Source organism: Clinocottus analis, unplaced genomic scaffold (genome assembly GCF_023055335.1).
Source record: "Clinocottus analis isolate CAN_PGR_092001 unplaced genomic scaffold, fCliAna1.0.p SCAF_14, whole genome shotgun sequence".
NCBI classification, from domain to species: domain Eukaryota; kingdom Metazoa; phylum Chordata; class Actinopteri; order Perciformes; family Cottidae; genus Clinocottus; species Clinocottus analis.
Genome location: NW_027175865.1, coordinates 13,490,117 through 13,506,931, shown reverse-complemented (window position 1 = coordinate 13,506,931; position 16,815 = coordinate 13,490,117). Strand labels below are relative to the sequence as shown.

General features: G+C 41.7%; 1 protein-coding gene across 1 annotated transcript; it reads right to left on the bottom strand.

Moving 5' to 3' along the window:
• Window positions 1-7,395: 7,395 nt before the first annotated feature.
• zdhhc18b (zinc finger DHHC-type palmitoyltransferase 18b) lies at window positions 7,396-16,445 on the bottom strand. Its single transcript, XM_068576254.1, has 9 exons — window positions 15,654-16,445; window positions 14,813-14,973; window positions 13,454-13,603; window positions 13,067-13,204; window positions 12,676-12,727; window positions 12,470-12,572; window positions 12,013-12,122; window positions 11,244-11,337; window positions 7,396-7,805 (listed from the first exon to the last, which is right to left on the bottom strand). The coding sequence occupies exons 1-9, from the start codon at window positions 15,947-15,949 to the stop codon at window positions 7,461-7,463; spliced, it is 1,449 nt and encodes a 482-aa protein (XP_068432355.1). The 5' UTR covers window positions 15,950-16,445; the 3' UTR covers window positions 7,396-7,460.
• Between the last annotated feature and the right edge of the window lie 370 nt (window positions 16,446-16,815).

The window sequence follows — 16,815 nt, the reverse complement described above, 5'->3', positions numbered from 1 at the left end:
AACCTGTAACGGGAGTACTTAAGTTTCAAAATTATGCAAAAAAAGAAATCAACATTTACTTCTGATGATACACGAGACGAGGGAAGCGAACTCCTGGACGAATCTCAGGTGTTTTATGAGACACCAACCTCCACTTTCTCTCTATGTGACGTTTCCCTTTATTCTCACGTGGATTACATTCAAATGGATATTTGGTGTGATATCTAGGAGTTACAGTGCGTTTCTTTCCTTTGGTAAAGCCACACACAGGACATAAGAACAGTCTGACTCTTTCCAGCTCATATGCAGTCAACACGTGGCCTCCAGGTGCTCCATCACAATTTCCATCTGCCGGCGGTCAGACAGCCTCCTGGATATCAACCAGTGGAGAAAAATATGACAGCGGGACCCAACTCCTATGTTTTTGGATTTTCAAATTGAAAGGACAACCGCGTGTCATAAATCAGCGGTGGATTTGTGAACTGAAACGAAAAAAAAAGTCAACAATATGAAGCGAATCTCCTCAAAGCAGTTGAATCTCTTCAGCATCTGTGTTGCTGCTTTGGACTTGAATGACAAATGAAGCGTCTCCTTTTGAGGAAAGCCGCGCAGCTGGAGGAAGTTCAGAATTGGATTGAACCTGTCCAAATCACACACTCTAGAAAATACATACGGTCAAATACAAAAAACAGAACCTGCGGAAGCATCTGCTAAAGGTGTTGCCTAAAAGACACACTCATCAGAGCTTGTATGCCTCAGTGATATTAGTATGGTTTAAACACCTGACCAAACAGGAGGTTCAACTGGCTCTGCTGGGCTTTAACACAGAGCAGACATGAATTATGTTGTAGCTGCTGTGCTTTTTTTTTTTTTTTTACAGTTGTTGGACTTTTAGCTCCACTTGTATTGAAGACGCCTCTCCTTCCCTTTACTGTACACTCGATATGTTTTTTTCATGTATGTCAAAAGGTCTCGCTGTGAAACCAATTGCTTTCAGGTTCAAGAAATCAAGTTGAAAGTTGTAAAGTTGGCTATTGACTGCAGCTCACACAGACAGGAAGTGTCCCACCAGCTGCTTTACTGTCATTTCTCAACAGAAATACAGATACGAAACATTTCCATTTCATTTCCATTGCTTGTACCGTGTCCCAATGTTGACATTATAAAAACTAACTAACTAATGGCCATTTGAAGTGGGGTTAAAATATTAAATAATTAGAACTATGGCCTTCATTAAAACTTGGAGGTGCTGATTGTGGTAAAACTAACAGAGAACTGATGCAATGAGATTCATCTGTCATGGCATTTCCATCAAAGTCTGCGTAGATAAAAGTCAGGGTGGTGGATGGGTCAAACACAGGACTTTGACCCAGAAGACCGATACCGGTGTCCCGTTGAGGTATTTTGCCTCCATAGTTAAATTGAACCAAAAATCATGTCTTTTTTCTTTCCTTAACCTATAACTTTAAGGCACTGTGAAGAGGTTGTGGTCACTTCACGTATTTCTGCGAGATTATCTTAGTGAAGACTTTAATTTCATTGTGACTCTGAGCTTCTCTTTCAAGCAGTTGCTTCTGATTGAAAGGAAATATATACCACGGCACAACGTACCATCCCATCCAATGTGATGCCACTGAGCTTTCAGTGAAAGGATTCTTAAAGAATTTTAAAGGATCACTGGCATGTGAAACCCTATATTTTGAGTTTCAAACACTTCTCCACAGCTCAAACTATGATGAATATCTGTCATTTTACAGTCTATCTGTCCAGTTTACTTATTGGCGTCATGGTGGCAGCAGGCGAAGTAGCTCAGACTGCCTGCTGCCTCCTGCTACTTATTCCAGCTGTTTCAGAGGCCAGATGTGTTGTATAACCCCGAAAATGTGTTGTGGCTCAGCCTGGGGGACTCCTTCCAGATGGATGTTACGGAATAACTCTACAAGGAGGCGTCCAGTTGGCATCCTGATGATTACATTTGTATACCACCTAGATTGGCAACTTTCCACACGAAAGAGCAGCACGTTCCCTCCGGATGTCCTTCACCTTGACCCCAAAGCTGAGCCTCGGCATCCTGTGATGGAAATACATTTTATTCACAATGTAATACTTCTTTAGCCCACTAGTCTTATCCTTATTAGAGCAGTGTTGCTTTCTTCACGGTTGCGTAACTTTGATTTGATTTGATTTTCTTGGGCTGATGGGAATTTGGGCTGCTTTTGTCAACATTTGGTGAGGTTTTGGAAATATAGTAAAACAATATTACCAATTATTTTATTGTAAAAAAACACAAATTCAAAGTCCAGTAAACTTTGACGTATTTTATTTGAGAAATATTGGATTGGCTGCACTCTTTGTGTGTTGTAGCTTTCACTATTTGATGCAGATATGAAGCTTTGGATGCTCATGATATGTTTTCTATTGGTCACGTCATAGTTTCACATGGATGTTTACTGCATAACTGTCGCTTCTTGGAGGAGATAGTAATAGCATAATAACCATATTGTACTAATCTAGTTATATAGGAATGCAGATGACGGTCTGAGTCTCTCTCAGGATTTGAGCATTTTAGGAAGAGCTTGCTACCAGGCCGTCTTTGACCACAGCATGCACAATGCCAGGAGGAGCATGGCCTGCAGTCAATAGCAGTGTAAACAGGTTATTCAGGTGTCTTGAGAAAGCGTTTAAGCATGCAGGTCACCTAAAATATATTGCAGTTAGCTGCAGAGGAATGCATGAGGACAAACACAGAGGTACACACTCGCTCCGTCACGGATGCACAGACTTTACTCAGTCACATGTCGAACTTTCGCTGAATGACATGATAAAGTCCTGGAAAAAGTTCCCGTTCACGCCTTTCGTGTTGACTTTGGCTCCGCTTGTTGCAGAAGGACGACGCTTCCAAAACGAGAGTTGGACGCAGCGTCTCGTGAGATGTTTTCGGTGCCAAGAGTTGAATGCACAGTAAAGGGTGATGACAATGTTAAACCTGAAGCCTAAAGCGCAGACAAAGACCCCAATCATGAAGCAGGGGCAGGAGGGATCTCCTTGGAAACTGCGCTGTGTTTTTTCAGGACACAGTCACACACATGCAGCAGACGAGGAAAGGGGAGATCCGCAATGTTAAGCTGCCGTTACCCTTAAATGTTTACTCATTCTTCCGAGAAACTCATTAAACGTGAATATTTTGGGAGCAATCTATACTTAGTTTTGAACATTCCTTGGCGCGTATTGCAACAGTGGAGCCACGCTTGTTAAGATATAATCATGCTGATGGGCAGGGTGCAGTGTGGGCAGTTTCCAGATTATTAGCCTCTTTGCAGTATGATAATCTCAGGTTTTAGTCATAGGCTGATTAGACGAAGAAAAGTCACAATGCATGACGTCATATGAGGTAAATGTTGTTTTTTTTGAGCTGCAAACATATAGGGATACATCGTGTGGGCTTACGTGTGTTTTAATAATGAGGGATTATAAGCAGAAGGGTTTACCTCAGAGCCTCTGAAACGAGTAAAGCACACTCACTTTCACATCACAGATTTAGACGCAGACATCACCAGAGGTCCTTTGGAGGTCGTTATTTCTTTTTCAAGGACAAAGCAAGTAGATCAACACTGTATATGTCCCAGAATTTCAAAATAACCATGACGTGACCTTTCCATTTAAATCTGCACTAATATATATTTTTAGGTAAGATAGTATGGTCGCAGAACACACTTTGAATACAACATATGTTATTGCTATGTTAGCATTCGGTTAGCATTCGGATGCAACAACATGAGCATTCTTTTTGAGTCCCCTTTTGGTCTCCACCGAATACCGAGAACAATATCTGGATCTTCCCTCATTCCCAGCTGGCTAATATCGTGTCCTTTGTTTTTGATTTGGTGCTGGACAGAGTGAGTTTAGTTGTTTTCGGTTGAGGATCGTGTGAACCAAAACAGGAACAAGCTAAATGAGGGTAAAGTCTTCAAAGAGCTACTTTAACTGGAGATTTAGTAATTCTCTTTGGGGTCATCAGTACAGGAGACACCTCGTGTGTCTATTGGTCCATGGTTTGTATGAATATATTGATAAGTGCAGCTTTAAGGCGATGCAGAAGAGGTGCTGCTAGTAATTTGCACCACAGAAATGAAAACGTTTTGTTGACATTAAAGAGGGAAATTCCATTTCAAAACAAGAGGAAACAACAGTGAACTAACAGCATATTTTCTTCTGTGTTTCTTCTGTGTCTTAACAGATCTGCTGATGAAAGTAGTGTTGTGTTATGCAGTCCTGTATTCATCTGTTGATTGAGTTTTTTGGCAACGCTTTTACCATTGTTATGACAACAATGTAATGAGACACAGCAGAACAACGCATGTCTGCCAGCCAGCATGACATTGAGTGAAGTCAATAGATCTTGCTGTTCCTCATTCTTTCTGTTGCAAATCATGATAGGATAATGGGCATGTTTTCACACACGATGACGAATACGAAAAACTACACAATGTACAGACAGGTTTCTGCCAATAACAAAATGGAATAGGAGGTCATAGAACATACGCTTTTAATCTGGCGCAGTATTTTCACAGATAATAGGCTACGAACACAAATATTTCTGAACTTAGTTTGCTAAATGTGCTGCAAATTAAAAAGTTATTAAAATGTCGTTTGTTTGGACATAAATCTGGTCGAGAATTGTCAATTGCGGTGTGTCGCATTATCGTGAGGGACAAGCCAACGTTATTGTAAGGCACTACTTTATCACAAACTTTTCCTCTTTTTGACACATTAATGTAGATTTGGGACATTTAGGTGTCGTAATTATTCACTCAGCTAAGCTTTTTGGTTTTCTTTGCAGAACAAACAACCTATAGCCTCATAAAGAGCAACCATGGAATAAATGCTAAAGCAGGATTCGGTGCTGCCTCTAGGCAAATTATTACACTTTGTACTGTACATTTTTGGGCCATTAAAGTTTTAAAATCCATATTGCGATCCTAATTTAAAGTCTATAAGGGCCAGGGGGAGAAAAACTGATGTGCATCCTTAGCACAACACGGACATGAAACTGAAAGCTGGACAACCTCTTGATATTCATTTCATATCCATGACTGAGAAGCAGAACGTGCTAAAAAGGATGTTAACTCAATGTGTGGACAGTCTTTTGGAAACTGGTTGGTAGTGAGTAGATTATCTGACAGCAGCTCCATGTTTTTAGGTCATCACTGCCATCTAGTGGTCAACTGCAGAACTTCAGTGGCATACAAAACAACTGAGGCAGGAATCAAGCAAAAGATCTGCACGCCATATTACAGACTGTGACATTTTAATTGTGCAATTGTTTTTATCTCACCGGGAGCTTCGTCAAAATATCAAATCACCATCATGAAGCAGAGCAAGCAATGTGTAGACACAGAAACATTCAGCATTGAGTCACTTGAGCTCTGCAGGACTGATAAGAAACAGCCTCAATCAGAGCCGCTGTCATCAATAGTATCATAAAAACAAACTGAGCCTCTTTATTTCACTGAACTTTATTTTCCTGTTCTTTCACTTCAACGGCAGCATTATCCGATACAACCTTAATATTTGTACAAATATAGTACAATGTTTTTCTCCTCCAAAATGCATTACTCGTATGTGTGACATCATGAATGTTCTTGGGTGACCTTTTGACACAGAGCATACTGCACATGTGACGCTGCTCAGTGTGTGTGTGTGTGTGTGTGTGTGTGTGTGTGCGTGTGTGTGCGTGTATGTGTGTGTGTGCCTACAATTTAGTGCTCGGGGATGATTGCTCGGATCCTTGCATTTGTGCGCAGCTATTGCCATCAGGTTGTAACGAGGATCGACACGATATGTCACATGTAGAACTTGCATATTGAATACCTACCGCCTCACATTTCCACCTGAGAACAAATCACCGTTCACACTCTTGGATTAGTCGAAGCAAACCTTTTTCACGGAGGAGAGAGCGGATATTGCTGTTGCAGATACAAAGTGTGAGCAGGACGTGGAAGCTTCAAATCGTCGGGTGATATTCATGGTAGCACAAGCAGGAGGTGGTGCAGTACACAGGTTATGAACATTCAGTTCACGCACACAACTATGTTCATGTTCAGGAGCCCAAATCACAGTTTTCCTACAAAATAGGTGGTACAGGATCTCTCAGGTGTATAAAGGGATGTTTGAATGGGAGTAAATAAACTAAATTGAAGATACATCTTTAGTCAATATCATGCAGTTGCATTCACTGCCATTTATACAGCACGACAATCTGGACAGTACAAACTGATACAACTAATACACACTGTGCTGTATGCGCAATGTTAAAGGGAACATCCAGACAAAATCAGAATTCACGTGTGACGTGAGCAGACTTTCTTTTTTAACATTACAGAACACGAGTGAAGTCGATATTTACTTTTGGGCTAACATGGGATACAAACAGCAGTCTGCTGGGTGAAAGTCCCATCTTAGTTTGAAATACAATACCAATATTTTATCCTGGTGGCCGCAGGGCTGCAATGGACTCGTTTGTCTTTCTTTGAGATATTACAGATGGGCAGAAATGAATGCAGACACTTGATGTGTATTGTATCACAGTCATTAGATCTCAACCCAACTGATCACCTATGGGAGATTTTCGAGCAATGTGTTTGACAGTGCTCTCCTCTCAGAGCCGAATTAACCTGCTAAAAGGGGCCCGGGGCATAAATTAGCTGTATGGAGCATTCATTTATCACCCATCTCCACATAAGTTTGATTTGAAAGCAGAGCTTTCCATTATAAATTGACAAAAATGTCACTCCATTGGCAAATAAATTGGCAAAAATGTCCCGAAACTGGCAAAAAATTCACTAAATTGGCAAAATTGTCAAAGTTGCTGTCAAAGTCTGATGACCTGTTCAACTATTCACTGCCGAGATGCCTCATGATGACATTGTCAGCACAAACTGTCTCTCTACTCTTCAACTTCAGGAGAAACTGACTCAAGTTCACACTATAAATTGAGCTGCACAATGTTTTAGAAAATGTCATATGTCAATTCAACATTTGCAATAGATTTTCCCTTTAAGACCAAACAAAGTTTTTGTCCACCTGATACATTAAAGCCACTATTTCACAATATTTGATGGATCTGACATGCTGGTAAAAAAAAAAAAATCATGTTTTACATGAGAATCATCAGAAAGGCATATGGTTCTATCAGTACACCATCTTGCAAATCTCATCTTATGATGTGCTTTTCCTTCCACACAAGAGGCCAAGTTGATCCTTTACAGCCAGAATACATCCAATCTGCTCCAATGTTCCTACTTCCACGACAAATTGAAGACACAAATACATATCTCAGTGACTGTCATCCTCATAGACAATGACAAGATGCAGAGCTTTCAGAGAACCAACAAATAATACATGTTTTTGACTTGTATCTGACTTACAGCATGCAAGCTTCCAACAGTGTGCGCTTCCACTGGAGATCGCCATCGTTTCAGTCAGTGCAAAGAGGCGAAGCTGGCCCCTTCGTGGCCCTTGGCTTTGGAGCTGGGGCCAGCGTCCGGAGAGGTAGGGGAAACGGGGACGTCGAAGGAAGGGTTGGGGATATGCAACGCCGCTCGTTTGCTCTTCTTCGACCGAGTCTTGGTGTGACGCGGTGGAGAGGTGTCGCCTCGGGGGCCGGCAGTGTGGCGGGCCCCACAGCCGGAGGAGAGCTGCGGTGAAGGGTCAGAGTTCACCGCCGGGCCGGTACGAGCTGACTGAGGTTTCCCCTGAGGACACGAGGTGGACAGAAGCGGAGGGATGGCGGCCGACTCCAGCAGAACTTTAGTTCCCTGTGTGCACTGGAGAGGGAAAAGAGACAAGAACTGATGAGACGAGCCAGTGAAGTAATCCGGGTGAACAGCAGGGCGGTACGACACTTCAGTGAACGCATCGACATGTGCGAGGCAAATCACAGGCAAGTTGGGAGCACGAGCAGGACACACGAGCGGTCCGAAGCTGGAGTTTGCGAATGCTTCATGCTACAGATCAGATATTGGACCTGAGTAATCTTTTTTCAGATATTTAGCCCTAAGAAACATTGTCTGGAGGGATATCATCTGGTACGACATTGTTTAAAAAGACAACTCCAGCAAGTTAGTATTGCACTTTAATGAAATGGTGTTGTTTTTAAAGAAAGCTTTCTGCTCACAAGGCCAGACTCTAGAGCTGGATAAGAGCTGGATTTATTCCTGCCGTGGATTGATGTCACCTTTGCAATGCGAGGCATACATAATGTCTTGTATAGGAGCAGGGTGCAGCGCGCTTAAGATTCCTCACAGCAGCTTTGTGTCCATTCTTTCATTTACATTGTGAAATAGAGCGACTACGATCTTCACACACAGAGGTTAATACTGTAACGTGTAAGGACAATGTATTTGTATGAATCCAAAGTGCTTTAAGACATTAAGACATAGAAGATACAAAAAATATAGAATTTAAAATAATTCAAACAATGTAAAATAGAACATTATAAGAAACTAACTAACTAATTAAAAAAATGCAGCTACATATGAATAAATAGTCAAAGTTAATCAAAATATAGCAGAGTTATGGTATCGTTTCTGGCCACTTGATGAATAAGTCCACCATTTGTTGTCCTTCTAACTTTGTAAATGCTCCTTTGTGTTCACTAGCCAGTCGTTAGTGCTGGTCTAATAGTGGACAATGGGTTTATCAGAGCTTTCTCACTGAAAACATCTGGACACAAAGCTGATATACGAGCAGTGAGGAAAACAGTAAAGTTGTGCACCATAAAACCAAAACAGTGAGCCAAAAGAAGCTAAAACGCTACGTAGAGCTGCAGAGTTGCTGCATTAGGTCCCTCTTTCACGCTGCACGTGCAAATGTTAACATAAAAGTATTGAATGGTGCAGCTTTGAACACGCTTTTGGCCTGATTTAAGTCATGAAGCTTTAATGCTTTAATGCACTTAAAGTGTGAATAATGGATAACCTTCAAGCGCTTAAAGCCTTGGAGGTCATTCTTTATTCAAAACTAAAAACCTGCCAGCTCACTATTCCCTGTGTAAAACGCCCTCTGTGACCTCAGTTTAAAAGGGAAGGTAAACATGCTTTAATTGCAGGTAAATCCAGTCTGCCTGTCTGTCAGCTTGTCTTTAAGGATGAGGAAACATTTGAACTCTTATCTGTTTCCCTCTATGGAGCTGCTCGCCCTTAAACTTAAAACAATAATGGATCCATCGGATATTATAAGTACCAGTTGATCCCTACGTCTTTGTATTCATAGGTTTTCTTCCATGACATTGAATGCATCATGCGCCACTGAATGAGCTTCTCTTGCAGCCAGTACATCCTTATTATCTTAGTTTCCCTCTCCAATCACACCTACAATGGCAGAAACACCTCCTCAAACGTTCTGATTTCCTTGAAGTGAATCAGAACGTTTGAGGATAAAGCAGTGGAGTTGTTTTCGCCATATCTACACGCCTGTATATGTTAAATGATGCACTCTGACATGTATTCAACATGGCAGGTTAAGGATGAAGCCATGCAGGAGTACAGCAGGAGGCCAAGAGGACATGCAGACACAGTGAGACGCTGCACTGGCTTTCCCTTTCTCTACACAGGCTTACCAAGCTCAAGCATCACTTTTCCTGCACTAACTGTGGCTAATCAGGCCGCGCAGGACACCGCAAAGTCCAGACATTCCACCTCCTTGTGTTGGTGGCGGGACACAGAGACAGACAACACACAGAACAGCAAGTTAGGGCCGAGTGAACGGACACAAACACTATGTTCCTTTGGAGCTTTTCTTCCCTTGAAAAAAATCCTTCCTTTACTCCAGCGTGCAATTTGGGAGGGTGGACAAACCGTACAATGAAAAATGACACACAGATGATGAAATGCATGGACAAAAATGCAGGTTTTTATTATTTTTACATTTCAGATACCAACACTTTAGAAATATGTATAAAAAAACAAGATGGACAAATCAAACACGTAATAAAAGCATGAAAAGAAACAATGTTGATTGGCACAAATAATTTGGCACTTTGACTTTTGACACATATGAGACAGGAGAAAGTGAACCAACACAGAATACAAACAACGAACGTTCTTCACAGCTTCCCTAATGTATCAACTCAAAAGGTGATTTTACGCACTCACCAAAATAACAACTACATTAATTTCTGACGAGAACTGTTGCTCTGGCGTAAACTAAAAAGAAAAGCCAAGCAGCAGCTGCTCTACCCCTTGATATGAGTCCTGTGGCTCAGAGTGCAACTCTACCTGAACCACAGATAACGCAGTGTAAACAAAGGCTGCTGCACAACTCTCCAGGCATCCTTTTATATCCTTTACTGTCAGAAAGGGGCAACCAGAGAAGAAGAGAACGAGCTGGAAACTGCATCTCTGAGTCTTCACTTCTTCCAAAGGATGCTCTCATAAAAACACGCCGAGTCAACAAATACTGCACATGACAAAACACTGAGGTGTAGCTTGTGGTTAAAAAAAAAAAAAAAAAAAAAGAAGACGAAAAAGTGACAAAAATACGTACAAGTGAAAAGTATCCCTGTTGCTAATTCAAATAAGAAAAATGTCCGTAAACCATTTATTTCCATGAGGTAAACAAGACTAAACGGCCCGGAGCAGCTGTCCTAACTGACGAGGCCAACAGCCAACCATATTTTACAAAATCACAACTTAAAAGACGAGTTCAACTTTTTAAAAAACAGGCTTACGTCACGTGTGAGATGAAAAATGATCGATAACCACTCTTACGTCCTCACGCTAAATATGAAGCTGCTGCCAGCAGCCGCTTAGCTTAGCACAAAGAGCGGACACAGGGTGAATAGTTGGTCTGCAAATTACCACTTGCCCGGTGGCCGCTGGTAATAGTTAATAGGCACAAACATGAGGTTGATATTCATCTCTAAAAATAAAGCTAATGTGCGAAAAAATTATTCACTTTAACCTGCTTTTCAATTTGATTAAAACTCATTCAAATTGTGCAAGTCAACCTTTTGTAAAGGGTCTTGTTTTCACTGAGAAAAGCACTGATTACCAAAAGCTCTGACTGTAGTGTAAATAGAGTATATGTGGGGGTTAGCCCATACACAACAGTCAACAACAGGCAGCAGACAGATGCTGGGTTGGAGCTACAGAAGGCGACAAGGCTTCTCAGGCAGAGGAAGAGTTTCGATGGGAGTGGGGGGGTGCAGGCGCAGGAGAGGGGGATTCCTGCAAGCCAAAAGCCGGCTGGGGAGATCCTCCTACCACGTTTTTAGTGGCCAGAGCGGGCAGCTCAATGTCCACACCCGCCGTCTGGACCGATTCATCGGTGGGCAGGAAACCTCGTCTGTCGATCAAGCTAAAAAAAAGAAAGAAGAAGAAGACAGAAACGTTGATATCCGATATCTAACGTACCTTTGTTGATGGGTGCTCACTGAACATCATGCTAACAGACTGCATTGGTGAGAAAGTGTACAACTAGGACCCAGCTGTATGTAATATGTATTGTTGTTTTCAGAGAATCAACAATTTATGAGAAATGTCAAACACTGTGTGGTGGATTAATCAATTGTGTCTCTTATTAACAACCTGATTTGGGGTTTTTCCTCATTATGATGCATTGTTTCATTGAACTATGGTGCTGGTTTACATGCATGTCCAACATTTTGATAAAATAAAATATTTGTCTATTCTTGGCTTTAACAATTTATCTTTTTTTCATTTCTCATTGCTGTATATTCATTTATAGTACCACCGAATGCATTTTTTTATTTTAAAAAGTAATAAAAGTATGTCTCTAATAAAGTTTACAAACAGAAACAAGTAACAACAAATATTTTACGTACATATATAGTAATATTACAATTATTGTGTAAATATAATGTCTTCAGCTTTACCAATTCAGAAAATGATCTGACATTTGAAATAATCATCTGTCATATGTTGAATCCTAAATTGGAAACAAAGTCTCGTACTGCTTAATAAATTGTAAAGTGAAAAGAAAAATAAATGATTAAATGACAAATGGACTAACCTGGGTGGCATTGGTCCACAGAGCACAGAACAACAGTTTATAAAGATGTTTTTATGACTGTATGGGTTGGTGACATCTTCTCCACTCTTCCCTGACCAGGAGCCTTTAATCTGGAACAACATATAAAACATATTCACGATGCAACATTTCAGTTTTTAATTCAACATACATTTAATTAGATTGTTGATTGACAAAAGCATTCATTAACTCTAAAAATGTTTCAAACTAATCTGAGTGAACACTTGCAAAAATATACTTTCCAATACAATTATCCATGTGTATTATTGTACATTTAATGAAATTCTATTCAAGTGTGATATTCATGTAATATCAATGTATCAATGTAATTTAATGAATGCAACATCATTTTGAAATAGTCAAAATTGTCTTGACACTGTTCCACAAAACACTAAAGGTATCACTCTGTAATTGCAGTGGAACTCAAGGCAGAACTCACATCTTCGTTAGTGGTCAGGTTGGAAGCGACCAGGTATGTATGGAAGCCCGAGAGGCCCAAGATGGACCAGACTGAGAAGAAACATATCACCAGCTCCACTGCAGTGAAAGGTTGAGTCAAGGAGAGTGTCAGTATTTTTGGAGGAGGGAGAAATCCATAAAACTAACTGTCAGAAATCTCAAAACTCATTTGTGATTAAAGGATATCTGCCCGGACTCTCTTGCAGAGCAAACACCAGGCCTTTTCCACCTTGAGCCCCTGAAAGAGAGGGACAAAACAACACTGGCTCAAAGTGTGTTTCTCAGGCCATTAAAGTGGAAAATGTGTGCAGTTGCCAAAACCACCATCACAATAAATCTAAAAAGAAAAAAGCCTTCTGTGTATTTTCTTATCAGGCACCGAACCTGCTGTAACGAGGTAAACCACGCCCGCCTGGCAGTCAAAGTGAGACAAAACAAACACTTTCAGTTACTTGCAGGTGCCATTTGAGCCAGGTGCGTTGGCAATTCCTATCAATAAAATCCTGACTGATACGCAACCATAAAAAAAAAAAAGAAGAAAAAAAAAACACCTGTGAACCAGAGCAAAAACACATACTGAGTGCAAGATGTGTGGTCACGCAGCCGAAGATGAAGGCCGTCAGGAAGGAGAGCGACACGATGAAGGTGTAGAAGAAACGGTAGTTGCGTTTTCCCACACAGTTCCCCACCCAAGGGCAGTGATGGTCGAATCGCTCTGAAAGAGAGACGCACCAAAAGAAGAATTCGTCGCTGGCCTTCTGATTTAAATACTACAACAGTCGTGAGAAGTACACTGATATGTCAATCAAGTCAGACGAGCCTGAACTAGACAAATGGGATCATGTTCGCTGGCAACCTCTGAGGCCTTTATTTATTATTCATCATGAGGAAATGTCAGCGCGTCGGTGTGTGTGTGTGTGTGTGTGTGTGTGTGTGTGTGTGTGTGTGTGTGTCCACAGCTCACCCACACAGTTGTCACACAGGCTACAGTGGGAGGTGCGCGGAGGCCGGAACATCTTGCAGGTGAAGCAGTACTTGAGCTTCACCACCTGCTGGTTGATGAGGACTTCCTTGGTGCGCGGTGGAGGCCGGTAGCTGGTGTTTCCAGTGTTGTCTGCAGAGGAGATGACACGAGAGAGAAAACACAAGACAGAGTGCGTCAGACATGAATGCTTGCCATTTTGACATGTGCTGCAGTACTTGGCTACACTGAGTGCAAGGACATTGACTAAGAAAATATTGAAAATCTCAAACGCTGTATAATTTACAACGTGTGGAAAGCTGCGGTTAGCTCGCTTGCCAGGCTCGCTCCGGTAAATGCTCACATCCTCCACTGTTTTCCCAATCTGAACACTCTACAAACCCGGCTCAGAAATGTGAAATTGGGACACAGCTCATGGTTTTCCATATGCTGTGCCTTTTTTAAATAAACGTTTAAGGGGATAGGTAATTATTCAACTTAAGACTAAGATAGTACTTTGTCAAACAAAATGTTCAAAGCAATTGAATATAAGTATTGAATATTTACCTACTGACCCATATTTAAGTCAGAATCTGTTTCAAACAAATAGCTGCAACAATAACAGTACAGTTTGGTATCATGAACTACTTACATCATCACTACCTCAACTTTGGTCACTACTAGGAGTTAACAAGGTGCCCATGAGCAGACTTGAGACACAAAGGTCATTTTATAAAGATAAAATCATCGTGAAAATAAATACTGTTGGAAAGATTCAAAGCTGACTATGAATACAACTGATGGACAGAACTGTGGTGAAGAAAAAAGGACAGATTGAGGGGCGGCAAATCTCCTCTCATAGCTCTCTGTTCCAAACTTTAGAGGTCCAGAAGGACACTTTCATCTTCAAAGCTTCTTCTAAAGGATCTCTAATGTGTCAAATGACACTTCATCATGAAGTTTAACTGGCAAAAGAATGACTGGTGACTGTTCATTGGAATTTGCCTTGTGTTTTGTAGTGAAATGGCCGATGAGAGCAGAACAATGCCTTCAACTGAAATGTGCTCTGAAGCTAAATAACCCGTGTGAAAGCTCTAATGACAGCGACAGAAATAGTAAGTGCTTAGAGTTTGGCATGATTGAGGCCATTGGGCAGAGGGTTACTTTAAAATAAATGAGTGAAGCAGTTTGAGTTGAGGAATCACATTTCCTTCAGGACACATGGAGAGCTCTAGCACAAAATGGTGGTTTAAAATGAGTTTGCCACAACCTTGCAGGAATACCACTCTGGGGGAAACAAAACAAAAGCAATTAAAGCAATCGTTGAGTGCTGACCCCACATTTGACTGACTTGGTCCTTACCAATCTGTTTTTCAATGTCTGCAGCCTCGTCTGGTGTTGCTCTGGGAAGGATGCCAGGGTCAGTAAGGCTGGTCTGGAGCAAGGTGATGACCACAAACACGAAGAGGCCTCCTCCAATAACAGGTATGAAGCTGGTCAGGTGTTTGACCAGGAAGGGACAGCTGTGATATGGGCCAGAGACAGGTGGAGAGAGGATGAATTACAATGCATGTGGACTAAATCAAAGGCTGTAGACTGAGCCCCCCGTTTTATAACTTAGCCTAGTTGTTTCACCCACCAGGGGACGTAGTTTTAATTAACAGTCAGTGTCTGTAATCGTCATCTGAAATCCATAGAGAGAGAACACACTTTTCACTACACTGTGCCAGAAATAATGTCATTTTTGTATTCAATAACTATCCCCAATCATGGTCTTATTAACAGCTGTCTAGATTAATTAAGCTTTATATGTTTAACCTAAACAGATGATATCCACACATTTTAAGGCCAAACAGAAATGAAAAATCTTGCCAGACTACATAATGAAATCGGACCCTTTTTAAGTTGACTTGAGCATTAGTACATCAGTTGCTTTCGTCAAACATGAATAAGTCATTTTATGAATCAGTAGAGCCTGCTGTGCAGTTCGGCGCAGACCCAACACACCAGACAGGAGCACATTTAAAAATAAAAAAAAGAAGTTATTTTTAAATAGCTGTCCTCGTACTGTTGTCGTGCTGTGGAAGCTAATATGCATTGATGTCCCCATCCTTTAACGCTGGCTATATTCACCGTCACCACGAATGAACTCACAGGGGATACATGGCAGAATCGTGAACCTCATGTCAAACACTCAACTCACTCAAATATAAAGAATAATCCACTTGTGATGAGGATAAGGCCCAGGGTGAGGGGCAGGACCCCACTCTGCCGGGCCACTATGATCCGTCCATCGCAGCAGAAGCGATTCTTGCCCGGGAAAATTTGCCACTTTCTCCTCGGTCCCTTCGGCTCCTCTCTCTTGTCGCTGTCTTGACCGAGCGGAGGCGGAGGAGTCGGCGTCGGGGTCGGGAGTGCCCGGGGGTCGATTTGTTGATACTCGCAGTTCTTCATGTTTTCACATGAAGTTTGGCTGCTCGGTCCCAATTCGGAGAACATGGGGCGTTTGGCCGACGGTCTCCAAACATCACCCGGCGGCCGTGCTTGAAGCAGCCGAACGGAGCAAATGTCGTCACAAAGTGTACCCTTAACACTCCCGAGTATCTAGATGTAAATAAACCCCAAAGAGCCCATGCTCGAAGTCACATCCGCGGTAACGTTACTTTCCTTATCACGCGCTCCTCATTAAGTCTGTCTCTGGAGAGTCTTTGCATACATTCAGGCACCGAGCCGCTGGTCATCGTGAGCGTGTTCGCTGTGACATTCAGACAAATCAGTGGACTATTTAACATCAGCAAACCCCAAATACAGTTACCATTGCTAGCGTGTTAGCTCGCGCGTTTTGCACATAATAGTAACCCCTTTTTGGTTTTCGCCACAAGTCCGATGTGAATACATCAACAGGCGCACTAAACTATTTTTTATTATTAATATTAATTTCATACAAAAAGATCCCGACACATTACACACGGGTGAAAAGTATCGGTTTAGCTACGCTGTCATAAAAACGAGTGTAAAAACCGGTGTTACGGTTTAACAAGTGACCGTGTTAACTGGAGACGTTCAGGCAATCGCGTCCGTTGTTGTCGTAGTTACGGCAGTTGTTTGAAAATGGGCACGTAGCTGTCCTCGTGAATGCCGCATTTTTTCATATAATAGATACGATGTGGCACTGTATTGAACAATTAAACAATACGGCCTTCATGAGGAGAGCTACCTGTTCTCTTCCTATTTTCCACTGCTGTCGTAACTACGACAACAACAGGCACAGTCGGCTGAAAGTTTCCAGTTAACACGGTCGCTTGTTAAATCGTAACACCGGTCAAACCAGATGTTGTCAAATTTAAAACAAAGAAAAGGCTTTC

Coding starts and splice junctions, on each gene's coding strand:
- zdhhc18b (XM_068576254.1), bottom strand. CDS start 15,949: ATGTTCTCCGAATTGGGACCGAGCAGCCAAACTTCATGTGAAAACATG. Junction 11,338..12,012: donor TGTGGACCAATGCCACCCAG/GTTAGTCCATTT, acceptor TCTTTTTTTTAG/CTTGATCGACAGACGAGGTT. Junction 7,806..11,243: donor CTCTGGCCACTAAAAACGTG/GTAGGAGGATCT, acceptor TTCCCTCTCCAG/TGCACACAGGGAACTAAAGT.